Here is a 15,455-nt window from a genome sequence, read left to right as displayed (position 1 = left end):
CCATTCAGCGGGAAAGGTAATTCAAGGTACTCTAAAGGCATGAATGCTGCATGGGTCTCATTTTAGAAAAAGGCCAAAGCCGTCTCCCTTGATCATGATCAGAACTGTTAATCTATACCATAATGAGCTGATTTGAGCTTTGCAGTGTGGCGTGGTTGGTTGGACAGTGATTTGAGGCAAGTCTCCTTTCTCCAGAATGCATGCACTACCAGGCAGGCACTTTCTTATCTCTCTGTTGCATCTAATTAAAAATAGTACCCATTACACAGTAGGTGTGTTAAAGTGTAGTGCAAATTGGAAAGGGGGATGCTGATTACTTTCTTTCAAGGGCTTTGGATGGATTAAATGAGTTGTTAGATGTGAATTATTCACACTGATAACACTACTGTGCAAGGTAGTTCATATGTGTTCTCATTTAATCCTCATCTTTTAGGAGTCTAAACAGGGGGTGTTCATAGAGAGAAGGTTGTTACAGCATTGCCCTCTATAGAACCAGATGCCCCATCATGTGCCTGTATATCCATCCATCCATCCATCCATCCATCCATCCATCCATCCACCCATCTGCCTGTCCATCTGTTTATCTGTTCATCTATCTGTCTTTACCAACTAGGTGTTGTAGGTTAGGTCTATTTTGAGTCCTGGGTCTGTATTTACTAACAGACACATTTTCTATAGCACATCCATGGTAACTACTGTCCAGTATAGCACTAAGCCAGAAAGGAATTGGGGGCAGATTTCAGAGGACCTTAAAATCCACACTGAGTTTATCTTTCATTCTGAGAAAAATGGACAGAACTAAACAGACACCGTGGTAGGGCAGGTGGTCCCTCATGACCCCTACTTCCTGTAGCTCTCCCAGGCTCCCTTGTGACCTTGCACCAGATAAGTCTCAGTAAAATACATCTTGAATCATCGGACCCACTGTCAGTATTGATAAATGACACTTGCTATCATTTAAAATTGAAATGTTCTTCACAGGCGCTTACGCTGCATGCTTTGCCCTCATCTGATGATGCTACTTTGGGATGTTCTAGAAACTTTGCGATCTGGAGGCAGCAGGTCACTGCCGTGGTTTCAATGTGAAGGCACAGGGGTTGGAATCCTGTGCCCCCTAGCTGGCGGTGCTGTTTGAGCAGGTTGTGGGGCCTCTAAGAGGTAGAACTTTAATGGAAGTAGTGTGTCATTGGGGGTGGGACCTGAGGGTTTATAGCTTGCCCCCACTTCCTGTTCAGGCTTCCTGACTGTGGTATTTTCTCACAGCAACCAGGCAAGTAATCAATATTGCCACTGTGGACAAACCCTGTGAGCACTGTGTCCCTGTCCCCTCCTGGCTCTTGCTGTTTCTCAGCCATCATGAGGTAAAGACCCTCTTCCACCACATACTCTGACCATCATGATGGTGTCCCTAAGCAATCCTGGAGAGAATCTTCTGAAACTGTGATCTGACATGAATCTTTCCTCCTTGAATTCACTCTCTCATTATTCTGGTTAGAGCTACACGAAAATGCCCAACACAACAGCGTTTAGAATCTGAAGGCTGAACAAGGGGAGGGTGTAATGTTTTTCTTTGCTCGCCAAGAGGAGAGGCATCAAAGACAAGAAGGGAAGGGCAAGGAAGAGGAAATGAGTCCACAACATGAGGATTCTGGAGTTAAGTGCTTGGGAGCCGCACTCCCCCCCCCCCCCCCCCAGTGCTGAGTGGCTACAATGTAACAGTCAAACCCTCCCTCCACCCACTCCAATCCCTTTCCCCCATATTTACCAATGGAACAGTCGTGTCCAGTCCAGCTTGGGTCACAGTTGCAGAGCCCCGTGTCTGGGAGGAAGGTTCCATGGCCTGAGCACTGGTCCAAGCACGTGGCCCTGGGTGACTCGCAGTTGGTGCCTCCCCATCCCACAGAGCAGTGGCACTCGCCTCTCACACAGACACCCCTGCTGGAGCATGTGGGGTCCATGCAGTCCACTGTGACAGGGAAGGAAGATGATGCAGTGAGTACTGGAACGCAGACGGAGGCTCTTAGGAAGGACAACACTGTTAAAGTGATCTGTCTACTTGGGGAAGTTCAGTAAAGAACAGGACTTCCGTGAGTGGTGGGCCTGAGTTCCTAGTTCTCCAAGACCATTTCCTCACCTGAAAGATGTGGCTACAAGTTCCTGCCCTTTGGCTTGTGAGTGAGCTGAGTGTAAATGTCCGTCGAGCGTCAGCATGGCACCCAGAGCTGCCATGTTTGCAAAAACTGCAACGATGGAGGAGAAGTCTCTGATGGGGAAACTGGGGCTCAGAAGGTCACACGGATACATTCTACCAGAAAGGATTTTCCTCTGATGTGTATGTGTGTATGCACCCAATCGTGCATATATGTGTATGTGTGCACATGTGCGCACACATCTATGTGTGTGTGTACATCGATGTGTGTGCATCGTGTGTGTATATACATGCCTATGAGGAGCAAGATGTTGGGTGTCTTCCTCTACTGTCTTATTGTACTAGGATAGGATCCTTTATTAAATGGAAGCTCTGAGCTTTCTAATTATGAAACAGACACGGCCAACAGTCCCTGTCTATCAGATTTCTATAAGAAGCCACCAGTGATAGTGAGGGTCAGAAGAGACTATATGAAGTATAGTATCACAGAGTTTTTACATCCTCTCAGGACTTTGAGTTATGAGGCTTATGCAAACTATGGGTTTATCTATAATTCAAATGTACTTACTAATTTCATTTATAATCCAGAATATTTGACTTTTATACCCAGACTTGGAAACCTGGTCTGGGTATAAAAGAGTCACAGGCACAATAGGGCTGAGACTTTACAAAAGAGAGCATTCTGAGATATTTGTTTTGAGGACCAAACTGTGGAGACAGCTCTTTTGTCATCTCATTTGTAAAAGTAATTTTACTTGGCAATCTCAGTGGCAAGTAAGAAGGCCAAGGGGCAAGGAGTAACTAGGTGCTAAAATCACAGTAATGACAATAGCAAAAGTTGCCATTCATTAAGAAGCTTGTTTGTGCTACACTTTGCTATTAAGCATTTTATGTAGCTCTGTTTAATCTATTATTTCCATTAAATAATTTTTCCAGGGCAGCACAGAGGGAATTTACATTCCAGCCTCTCTCTCCTGTCTAGATTGCTTGCTATTTTCTCTTATAATCTGACTGGTTCAAAAATACACTTGAGCATATATGCTTGCATAAACACACGAAGTGGCTTAAAAATAGAAACCAAATCAAAACAGGGAAAGAAACAGGACAATGTGAGAAATTAATAAAGCCCAACGAAGGCAAATGACTCTTCTCTCATGGTCTCCAGACACCATTTAGCAACGGCTAAAGCATGACCTGCTGAAGTTCAGGTAATTAAAAATAATAAAGACAACAGCAGTGATAAATTCTCGTGACGGGCCTCAGATCCCGGAACCGCAGAAGGATTATTCCAGCACATTAGGCTACTATGGTAATTCCCTCGGTCCAGAGAGCTTTCCAACTTGACAGGAAACGCAGTGATTCCCACCCAGAGACCTGGGAGAGCATTCCCCATCCTGTCAGTGTCTGGCCCCAGCTTTGGGTTGACCCTGCTTCTGAGGACCCCAGGGTGCCCTCAGTGTGGATCCTGTACATAATTAATGCTCGTTTACAGGCTGGGAGGGCATCAGTTTCAGTGAAATGTACTTGTCATCACAGGCCTGTCCTTCCACACACAGAGGGACTCAGGAACCAGTAAAGGGAACCCCACAGTCTCAGGAGGATAAAACTAAGATGAGCTAAGGAGAAGTCATCTCTTTTTAAGACATCTTGTCTTCGTGTTTCCAGGTGACCTGACAGGCACAGGGGAACTCAGAGTTCCACATGACAGGGACAAGGTAGCTCCTGGCACCGGGCTAAACTTGATGAACTTACTGAGTGCCATTGGCCTTGAGCCCTGACCCTCAACGGAGGGCTGTTATCTGTGCTACAGTAGTTTTCTGCCAAAGAGGCTTTGAGTGGCCTGGGTCTGCCTCCTCCTGGGCCTGTGGGTGACAGGAGTTCCAAGAAAGGATAAAGCTGTCTTCTTCCCTCACATTGAGACAGCCTCATGAACATGGGTTATCTCTCAGAGAGCCATGCGTAATGCAAGAAGTACTAGCATGCCTGGATGGGAGGAGGTGCCTGGGAGGTGGGCTAACTTGGTTTAGATCCTTTCTAGAAGGCATGCCAGACAGTCCCTCTTTTCTCTTTCACAGAGACAAAATTCCTTGCAGAAGCTTAGCTCATTAACGGACGATGATGCCCACATGGCCAGGCTGCAAACACAGACTCCCCCCACTCCTACCCCCAAACACTTCATGCTTCAGTGACCACACAAACCATTAGATGCCCTTCAGGACTGAGAAGGCAGCATCTCACTTTTCACTACCGAGAGTTCTGAGTTTGCAGTCTCCTGCCCCTCCTCCAGCCCCTTGCAAGCTCTTTCCCCCCCCCCCCCCCGCCCTCCCTGCTTCCTTTCAGGCTTTAAAAAATATGGAGCCATAAACTTCAGAAGGAAGAAAGAGAAAAAAAAGTAAGCTTGTTAGCTGATGTTTTATAAACGGGAAACCCGTTAGCAGTGGAGCCCAGGGAGGAGGGTGAGGAGGAGGGAGCCCCCCCAAAAACATTATTATAAACATGAGACTGTACAAACACGTTTTAGCAGAGAAAGAGAAATAATAAAAGAAATCAGTCCCAGATGGCCTTCTTCAGAAGGGAGAGCGGGAAGAAAAACATTTGATTTCAAATAGATAACGTAAATCAAAGTTCTAAATGTTACTTTTTTTTCTCATTGAAAAATATCCCACAGCCCTGGGGCTCTGTCCAGTGTCCTTCTGTCTGGAGAATACCACATGGACACGGCTCAGGTGAAACAGCCCACTGTCTAACAGGAAGCTCTCCTACTACTATGGGGGGGGGGGCTTCATCTATAGTGATTAAAAAAAAGAGAAGTAAAGATGTAGGAAAAGCCAGGTCCTTGTGTTCTTCAGGCTGCCATCTTCCCTCAACAGCTACGGTTGCCCCCAAAGCTAAGGGTGTGCATTGGCAGGCACTCACTGGCTCACTGGAGGACTATATGTAACAGAGACAGGAAATGCCTTTCAGACATTGATCCCTCCTGGCTTCTTACTTTAGGCCTGTTAACATTCTCTCTTTTAGGAGAAAATGGTGCTGTAAATGAAGGCTCTCTGTTATATACTAAATGGGTTTAGAAGACTAGCCTTTCTAGGGACCTCTCTGTCCCACTGGGGAAGGAGCCAGGGTGCTGGCTGGTAGAAAATAGGTGGCGATAGCATGTGTATACATTGCCCATCAGCTGCGAATGGTGAAGCCCACGCATTTCCAAACCCTGAATGAAGGAGGTGAAGCTTGACCATCCCCAGAATAACGCTACTGATATAAGAGCCACATTTACAGAGCATTTACTAGGTGTCAGCCACTGAGCTAAGTGCTTGATATGGGCTATTTAGTTCAGCCCTCACAGTGGCCCCCTGGGGAAGGTAGCCTGGCTTTATGGAGGAGACTGAGCTAGGACTCAGAGCTATATCTGATTTCAAAACAGGAATCTTTGAAAGCCATCCCATAGATGGCCTCAGAGGGCCCTCAGAGGGCCCTCAGAGGCAGCCTGGATGAATCTCACCTTCCTCGCAGCTCTCGCCTTTGTAGCCAGGGTTACAGATGCAGGTGCCCATGATGCAGGTGCCATGGCTGCTGCAGGCCACATCGATGCACTGGTTGGTAGGCACGTCACACTCAGCACCCTTCCAGCCACTGTGGCACAGGCACCTGCCTTTCATGTATTGGCCGTTCCCACTGCACAGCACGGGGCAGGATGCTGGAGAGACAATACCAAACACCTGGATGAATCACTTCCCAGCACCCTGCCCTTGGCCTCTGTTCTCTTCTCCCCTCCGATTGGCTGATCGCATCGATTGATTGGTGGTACACACCCCTGTGTACCCATCACCCACTTCCCCTATGCTGCTTCATTCTAGTTTAAACACCTCTGGAGTTGGAAGAGAAAGTGTGTGACAAGGGGCCAGGGGCTGTCACAGGGTGCTACAGGTTTCTCTGGCCTCCTCTGATTCAAATGGAGCATCCTAGCTGCCAGGAGCTTCAGGGAGGAAGCTGCCATCTGTTTCTTATTATCAATAGAAAAGACAGTATCTGGGGCTCCTGGCTGCCTGTGTTGCCTCTCCAGCACTCCCCTGATAGCCCTCTGTTGTCATCCCCCACAATCCTCACTCTTACTCCCCTGCCCCCTCTGCAACACCACACTAACTGTTGTCTTTAACCCTGGCATGGCTCTGCTTCCCTTGTCTTTTAGGTCCCCATTCCAGCCTCTTACCTCACAGTCCTTCAACAAAAAGAGCTGAGCCCAACTTAGCTCTCTGAAGTATCTTCCTGTTCTTCCTCTTAGCATCAGGGTTTTGTGATCCTCTCTATGAAGGATACTATCTAAAAATAAACTATATCACACTGTGGTACGAGTGCTCACCTGTCTCAGGGAGATACAATAAGGCTGTTTTATACATGACTCTTAACCTGAAGTGCGAGCATCTGAGATGAGATGGTAATTCTCCTTAGGAGGAATGACTTGGCTCTCTCAGCACTACCTTCACTGGGCCCCACCTGGCGTCTTTTCTTTTTAGAAGCACACAGCAGGCAATCACTGTGCTACCCAGGGCTGCCAGCTTGGCAGTCTCAAGGCAAGCCTATTCCATAGTAGCTAAAGTAGGCAGAGTCCCCAGTGCTACACCCTGGGTAGGATTTGCAGGGCACTATTCCCTTGGCCTCGGAAATCATTTCTGACTTCTGTTCTTGAATTCCACAAGCCTTGGACTCGGGTCCTACCCCATCTCCTCTCCACCTTTCTGAGTGGATCTTCCTCCTGCCTAGCCAAGACAGCCACACGTACCTTACTGCCTCTACTTCAGGTATCCTAATGCTGCTCTGTAACAGTTGGTTTAGTCTCTCAGAACGGCCTGAGAGCCCCAGGCTCGGTCAGTGGGATAAGCCTAGTATCTAGCAATAGGACAAAACTCCTAAATGGACACAAAGCCAGAGGCTTCTGGGTAGAAAGATGGAGAAACCCAGACAAGAGTCCATTTGGGGTTTTCTGTGGGGAACACCAAATTCTCAGGACCACAGATCTCAGGAAGTTTCCCTCTTCATGTTTCTAGAACAAAAATGAAGGCCCAGAGCACATAGTAGGTTTCAGGTAGCCTTCAGGTCATCTCAGAATTTGTTGCTGTCTTTAGCAGTATCTGTGGTATGTGTGAGAGGAGATGCCAGGCCTCCAGGTCCTTCTGCTGGTGTCTTCCCTGAGATTCTGCCTGTGTCGTGCACAAGTGGAGGGGCTCCGTAAGCTTCCCATCCACAGGCCAGAGAGGAGAGGCACAGAGGGTGCTTGACAAAGGCTGATGGTCCCTTTAAAGAGGGAATCAACTACTCAAAGGGTCCCTCAATACCACCCTCAATACCCCAGGAAGGAACATAGTACGTCCAGTCCCGACCTGTCCGTGTATGTTGTCCATAGCTGGATAACAAAGACTGATAGGACTTGGCTCTACCAGCCAACTGCCTTTGACAGGCCACTGAAGAATGGCTCTTGTGGTACTTTCTGGGTACATGAGGAGGCAGCATGAGTCCTAAATGCCCTTTGAGAAGTGCACCCCGGGTCTGGGAAGCAGTTACCGTTATGTTGCCACTATGTTCATGTGGATGCTTACCTCGGCCACAGTCAGGGCCCAGAAAACCCAGGAAGCAGTGGCAGGTCCCGGAAATGCAGTCGCCGTTACCATAGCAGTTGCTGGGGCAATTATCCACTGATTCTGGAAGAGAAGAGAGGGAGAGATGAAAGTGGAGATGGCGTCATGCCAGAACCCAGGGCCAAACACGCACACACACACATTTTTTTTTTTTTTTTTTTTTTTTTTGAGACAGGCCTCAAGCAATCCAGCGTGACTTTGAATTTGCTATATAGTGGAAGATAACTTAGAAGTTTGGATCCTCCCGTTTCCATCTTGGGATTACAGGGGTGCATAACCGCAACCTATCTCATGTAGTGCTGAGGAGGAACCCAGGGCTTTGTGCGTGGTGGGCAGGCAGTCTATCTAATGAGTCACATCTCCAGCCTCCGAGCATTTGCAAATCAAATGGCTCTTCTCTGTGTAGTGCTGCAGCTAAACACAGTTGGGAGCAAGCGGTATGACCTGTGACCTGCTATCTTTGGTTCTAGTCCGTGAATGACGACTGTGCCTTCGCCCAGCTCTACTTTCTTCGTATCCATCCAGGGCCCTACCCTCCCTAGCTGGGTCTTCCATGGCAGTATCTGGGTGGCCATTTCGCATTCTCCACTCTGATTTATTCTGATTGATCTCTGTGAGGTGAATCTGATGCTGTTAGTCTGTTAATGAGAGCTCTTCAATAGTCCTCACTGGCTGCGTGAGAAATCCATGCTGTCGAGAGGCATATATACCTTCCCTCCTCTTCCCGCTCTGCCCCACGCCCAGCCATCAAGATGGACTGTTACTTCCTCTGACTCCCTGAACCCCTCTGACAAACGCTCTGTGTGACACGTCAAGGAAGCACAATGGACTTCATAAAGATTTTAATTAAAAGATGTAAGCAGTTTGTTGCTCTAATTACTAAATAGAGTATCTACAAAAATCATCGTTGTCAAAAACGTGGGACGCAGGACAAAGCAGATACATCTCTACCCAGAACACCTGCTTGGGGCCAAGTAGTTCCATAGACCTCGCTGATGTCACTGTCACTAAATCTAACAAGCACATGTATGACTGTTCCCATTTCATTAGAAGGAAAGGGCAGCCAAGGGAGATTTAAAATATTTGCAGGAGGCCATGGTTACTAGTCACAGAGGCAGGATTTGAACTTTGGGACTCCAAGCTTAGCATCCTTCCGGGATGCCATACTCTTTTAGGCCCTGAAGGAACTCATGCCACAGTAGAAGCCAGGGGTCTGAAGCAATACCCTGGGGGAGGAGGAAGAGGATTGAAGGAAGAGTAGAGAATTCTAGAACTTTCAGAGGTTAAAAGGTTCCAAAACACCATCCAGCTCAATGTTCTCACTTAACAGAGAGGAAATTGAGACGATGGGCATTGGCTTTCCCAAAGTCGCAGAGTGAGCTGGGAGAGTAAGAGTTAATGTCAGGAGAAGTTTGGGAGTGCAAAGGGAATTAAGGAGTCAATTGGCTGTAGCTCACAGGGATCCATCAAGAGTCCAAGACTAGGGGATGAGGAGATGGCTCAGTGGTTAAGACCATGTGGGTAGTCTTGTGGAGGACTACTGTTTGGTTCCTAGCGCTCACAAGCTCACAACTGTCTGTTGCTGCAGCTCCAGAGGATCTGATGCCCTCTTCTGGCCTCCATAGGTACTGCACTTATATGTACATGCCCTCTGCATATTATTAAAAATATTTTCAAAATGAAAAAGCATCTATGAAAGAGACACTGCCATTTCAGACCTATGCTGAGCTGAGTGAACAAGATAAGTGGCTTGCCACCTGGTCAGCATCATGGCAAAGAGAAAAAGTTCTCCCTGAAGATAAAGGAGACATGCATTGGGGTCCATTGTTCCAGTACCATGCTGTGTGACCAAAACCAAATTTCTTCCCCTCTCTGAACTCTGCTTTTCTGCTCTATATGATGAAGGCATAGGTGACCCCCTGGGACTGCTTCCTGTTCTAAAATAGCAGGAATTACAGTGAGATCAGTTGGATTGTGAAGGCATGAAAACAGAAGTGTAGCAGAGTGCTCCAGGGTGTACAGTGGCAACGGCTGGGCCAGAGGGCTTGAGCACTAGCCTGGGACACAGAAGAAGAACAGGAGGTATGGACATAAAAAGCTTCCTCGGGGCTGGAGAGATGGCTCAGAGGTTAGGAGCACACACTGTTCTCACAGAAGCCCTGGTTTGGGTTCTTAGTCCATGAGGCGTGTTCTCTGGGCCTTGCAGGAACTCATCCTAGAGCAGAAGTCAGAGGCTGAGAAAGGCAGGTTTCTGGGACAGCAGGGTCATCAGGAGACAGCAAAGGAGCCAATGGGAGGGGAGAACATTCTAGAACTGTCTGAACTTGAGAGTAAGAGACACCACTCCAGCCTGTGGCCTCCCCCCAGGGCTAAGTGATCCGTCTGGGCTGTAAGTGGGTTCTGAGCAACTGTTTTCCACAGGCTTTGCCTGGAAAAGTCCATGTCCCTAGGTATTCACATCAGTACTGGCTTCCTAAATACATTTCTAAATAAACGCCATTCAGGGAACACCATTCTGAATTTTGTTTTAAAAGCCAAGACTTTGAGTGAAGTTCAAGGCCAGATGACTTTACCTTTAAGCTACCGTGAACTAACCGTAGCTTATGGGGAGGAATGGCTCCTCCAGGCCTGCTGCAGGAGCCCAGCACAGGGAGGAGAGGGCCTGGCTTCTGGGCCTCCTTGCACTCTGTGATGTCTGCGGGCCATTGAGTCTTCCCTTCCCTATCTTCTCATTCTCCCCATAGCAGGTGTCCCTGTTTGCAACTTCTGTTCCTTCTTCCCGAGCTAATTCTAAAGCCACAATCTCTGAGAAGACTTCTTTGCAGCATAAAGCAGGCCAAATTCTCATCACTATGGAAACACCAAATCGTCAACTTTGAGTTTAGAAATGGACATTATTCATTTGGATATTTACCCTGGAATCTAAGGCACAGAAGGGTCTCAGCCTACTCTTGATGCTATCACTGAAAGCATTCACTCTATGGTTTCCCGGCTCTAAAATGCTTCAGCTCAGTCCTTCTCAACCAAAGGCACAGGTATCCCTCTTAATAAACACTGATTAGCTGTGTTTCAGCACATCCACTTGCAGATGACTCCCATACACTTTCTAGACTCTGATTTATGATGTCTGCAAGGCACAAGCCTGCTTCTCCCCTGCCAAAACCCCTTCGTAGTAACCGAGTGAGGAAGGCGTATTTTCCTGGGACATGGTATAGTGTCAGCTGCTAAATCTGACAGAACAGAAGCCAGGGTTCTCAAGAATTTGTCCTGGGATGTTAGTTTGTGGGAAGGCATAGTTTTAAGAAACAGAAAATAACTTTAAGATGGCAATGTGAAAGGAAAGGGAGCCATTTGGAGAATATTTGCTTTTGATAAAATGTTTGTGTGAATAGCATTTCTTCCATATAGATGAACTTTAGTAACCTGGGGTTGACATGAGATCCCATGAATATAGGGCTGGAGAGGCAGCTCAGTGGTTAAGGTTACTTGATGCTCTTGCTGAGGATCTAAGTTGAGTTCCCAACACCCTCGTGGTAGCTAACAACCATCTGTAACTCAGGTTCTAGGGGATCCGATGCTCTCTTCCTGCTTCTGTGAGCACTGCATGAATATAGTACACATACACAGGCAGACAAAATGTTCACACACAGTTTTATAAAAATGCAGTTAAAAAAAAAAGATTAAGATCCCATGGATACCGAGCCTCCACTGACCACCTAGATATCTCTGTGCTAAACTCTGGGGTTGAAGTGATCGTCACAGACTCTTGAGAAGTGTGAACTTTATTCCATAAACTTGGTGTATGTTCCCAATCAGTGTTTGGCGAGTCTCTGCCCCTGCGTTCCTTCCGCTCTGCTTAAAGCTCACACTCCAGCTGCTTTTGCTTAGTAGAAGGCGCACCTTCCAATCCGCCTGAGTTGGAATTAAAACTTCAACTGCCTGTGAATAACTGATTTTCATAATTGAGTCTACAGTAAGCTGGAAAATGCAGGCCTTTTCTGCCATGGTTTTTTGTTTCTCTGTTACAGCAGTGGGCCCTGATAGGAATTATGACTCAGGAACTTGTTTTCCCTTCCATCAGTCTTGGAATGTGAAGCTTAAAGGTTTCTTTGCTTTTTCTCTGAACATGGGCTGGGAGTGGGGATGTCCTGTGGATGCTGAACACAATATGGTTGAAGACACAAAGGAGCATCTTCAGAGGGAAGAAAGGACAGAGTGTCTCCTCCCCTGGCCCCCAGCAAGATTTTGGAAGGAATTAGTCATTAGGATGTGGGTATTCCACTGAAGGGATCGTTCTGTCTACTGATGGCTTCTTACTGGAACTAAATCCTTGACGTGGCTATATTAAGGAGAAATAGGTCACATATGACACTGACGTCCTTTGAAGGCAGATGCTTTGGAAGTTCTGCCTGCATTTGTTACTTCCATTTTTTCTGTTTTCTGAAGCCTCCAAAGCCTCTGGGCAGTGGTGGTGTACACCTTTAATCCTGGCATGCAGGAGGCAGAGGCAGGTGGATCTCTGTGAGTTCCAGAACAGCCTGGTCTACAGAGCAAGTTCCATGACAGCCAGGGCTACACAGAGAAACTTTTTCTCAAAAAAAAAAAAAAAAAAAAAAAAAAAAAAAAAAAAAAAAAAAAATCAAAATCCAAAGCTTGCTTTTCCGGGCTCACCAAAGAAACAACTGCCTGGAGGAGGGAGGCCAATGGGAGCGGCTCAGGAGCCTCCTGTTTCCCAGAGCCTTCATGGTGGAAGGGAAGGGGGGGCATCTCCTTTGCCAAATCACTCTGCCAATTGTGTATAGGCACAATTGGCTTGTGATCCCAGTCTGGGCAGGCAAACCCTGTGACCCTGGGAGAAATGTGTTGGATCCTTTGCCAAGGACAAAGAGGATCTCTCTGCATCCTCAGTCCCTCTTTTCCTCTACGATGGGTCCGAGCCTGTGGTTACGACTTCCATTTTCTTCCTACGTCTGTGTCTCTTCCTAAGTTGTAATGGTAGGTACCAGAAACTCTTTGGGAGGTTGGCTGAGGAAATGAGGTCTGCCTGTTTCCCAGACAGTGGTCCAACCTTCTGATGACTGCTTCTGGCTGCTGTGAAGGATGATGACAGCTAATGCTGTAGACAAGATTGACCCCAAGACATGATCTTGACTTTAGCTACTGAAATTTACACTTTATATCACACCTGTTACGTCCCCTCTATTCTCAACAAAGACTGAGCTCAGTTTATGATAATCAACCAAAAGCAGACACAAAGCAGACCTGATGGCAATATTCGTATCTAATTCAACCTTAAGTCCAGGTTGAGGGAGGAGTCTAAGAGAGTCTACTCATCCTTTTAAATGAACCTATAAACACAAAATCATATAGTCTAACTCAATCCTTATAATAATTAAGAAATAGGTAACATGTTTAATAATTTTAGAGACTTAATGGAGACTGGAAGCTAAAGTTACTAGTTCAAGTTCACATAGCTAAGAACGTGAATCTGGTAAGTGAATCATATCCTGGGAACTGCTGTATGGCCTGGGCTAAACATGGAGTTTGGAACCAGGATGTCCCTTATGGCCTAAGTGTCTTTGGGCAAAGGCATCTCTCCAACCTTATTTGTGAAGTGGGGTTAGTAACAGCATCCACCCCAGAGAGCTGTCACAGAGAATTATCAACAGGGTCATGTTGTGCATATAAGGCGGCTGGCCCAGGACCTAGCAAAGCTGCGCTTTAGGCTTTAAGATTCACACATGTCTTCCATTTGTGAACTACAACAAAACACTCAGTTGGTCTAATGAATCCAAATAAGGAGATGTGGGTTATTGGGGGTAAACACATACACATGCAAAACACACAGAAACTCCCCACGGTAAAGATGAGAAAGCAAACAAGCCATGTTCCTAGTGTGCAGGGGGCAGGGTGTTGGGGTAAATTTTCTCCCGGGGAAAATGCTGTCAAAGCAAATTAAACCTGTTGTCTCCCTGAAGCCCTGACTCTGGCACACTCATGCCAACACCTAAAAGAACTTTTCTCCTGTGCTTTCTGGATTGGCGCTGGGCAGGCGCCAGGTGCTGGAAAGCAGTTCTGTGGCCTGTGAGGTGTCAGTCCCTGTAGGCGCCCCAGCTTTCTTTGCAGATGATGGAACTCAAAGGCCTTCAGTCTGCAGCAGTCTAGGTCAACACAATGACAAAAATTTGACAGAGCCCCTGACAGCCTGGGCTGGATGCCAGCTCCACGCTGGCATTTGAGCTGGGAGACCTGTTTTCAGTCAAACCCAGAAGTCTACCAAACCACTACAGAGCTACTCTGAGGAGGAAAACATCTAACAGACAGTCTTCCTTGGATTCTATGTGTCTTGGTTCATTGCTCATTATTTCTTTGCAGGGGTGGGGTGGGATGGGGAGACAAATTCCACTAGCAAGATGGTGAGGTAAAGACAAACACCACGTCTGGTTTCCCAAAGAGTCTGGTGAGGGCTAAACACAAGCCAAGATGGTCAACATCACTCGCTGTCTGACTACTAAGCAGGGACATGATGGAGAAGAGGGGGAGGAGGTCTGAAACTGAGGAAGGCAGGGTGCAGTGATAAGGCTGGAGAGAGTAGGTAAGCAGTCAAGAAAGGCCCTCTCCCTGCCCTCCGTTCTACCTGGACAGTGCTCAGAATGAAGGCAATGACAGGGAGCTCACAGCCAGACTTCACAGTATTCTCAGATCATATTTAGAGTTCAGAAGTTCGAATCTGGCAGCCACATTGAAGAGACTGATAAGATAAACTGGGGCATGCCCATGGAGGAACAAGAAGGAAGACAAGAGGACCAGGAGCCACATTGCAAGGGAAGGACTCTTGAAGGGATTGAAAACTGGGCTCAGGCAGTATGACCTGTGTTTCAAAACCATACATTACATGAAACTGAAAGCAGACTTTGCTTTGCATCCCCAGTCATGTGACCTATTCAGTGAGTAAGGACTCTCTAGAGTCTTTGGGGTAACTAGCTTTGTAAGAGTCAGAGAAGAACACTACCTTCTTGGTTGGGTTGTGTTCTACTTACATGCAAATATCTGTTAAAATACTGAGGACTGAAGACAGGATGAGTGCGTGTCACCTTTCAATCTGTAGTAAGTGACATCATCCTTGAAACAAAGCTGGGGTTTGCTGAATGCTCCCTAGCTGAAGGACTAAATGAATGGCTTCAAGCCTGTGCTGGTTAGCTTATGTTAACTTGACACACACTAGTCACCTGGGAAGATCAATCCTTAATTGAAGACTTGCCTCCATCAGACTGGCCTGTGGGCGTGGCTGTGGGACACTTTCTTGATTAGTGGTTGACAGGAGAGAGCTCAGGTCACTGTGGTTAGCTTCACCCCTGGGCAGGTGGTCCTGGACTGTCTAAGAAAGAAAGCTGAGAAGGCTACAGAAAGCAAGCCAGTAAGCAGTGTTCCTCCATGGCCTCTGATTCTGTTCCTGCCTCCAAGTTTATGTTTTGAGTTCCTGCCTTGGCTCCCCCATCAATGATGTAACCTGTATGGCCAATAGGCCCACTCCTCCCTGTGATGCATTTGGTCATAGTCTTTACTATAGCAACAGAAAGAAGCTAGAGCAAGGCCATACATTTTCAATCTTTAGATATATTTAAGGGGAGGATATACTAATTATGGGTGGGGATCCTTTGAATGGGGGATTAAAG

At 47.0% G+C, this 15,455-nt stretch overlaps 1 protein-coding gene across 17 annotated transcripts in view; it reads right to left on the bottom strand.

Annotated features, from left to right (window-relative positions):
* Tenm4 (teneurin transmembrane protein 4) overlaps positions 1 to 15,455 on the bottom strand; it is a 1,520,543-nt gene that overhangs the window by 129,695 nt on the left and 1,375,393 nt on the right. For all 17 annotated transcript variants that reach the window (XM_076938042.1, XM_076938101.1, XM_076938085.1 and 14 more), the window contains 3 exons: positions 7,741 to 7,842; positions 5,649 to 5,843; positions 1,766 to 1,966 (listed from right to left, as the gene is read on the bottom strand). In XM_076938042.1, the coding sequence (XP_076794157.1) occupies positions 1,766 to 1,966; positions 5,649 to 5,843; positions 7,741 to 7,842 (498 nt within the window). The remainder of the gene's footprint in view (positions 1 to 1,765; positions 1,967 to 5,648; positions 5,844 to 7,740; positions 7,843 to 15,455) is intronic.

This window comes from Arvicanthis niloticus, chromosome 1 (assembly GCF_011762505.2).
Source record: "Arvicanthis niloticus isolate mArvNil1 chromosome 1, mArvNil1.pat.X, whole genome shotgun sequence".
Taxonomy (NCBI): domain Eukaryota; kingdom Metazoa; phylum Chordata; class Mammalia; order Rodentia; family Muridae; genus Arvicanthis; species Arvicanthis niloticus.
The sequence above is the reverse complement of the archived record's forward strand: the minus strand, read 5'-3'. Positions and strand labels throughout refer to the sequence as shown.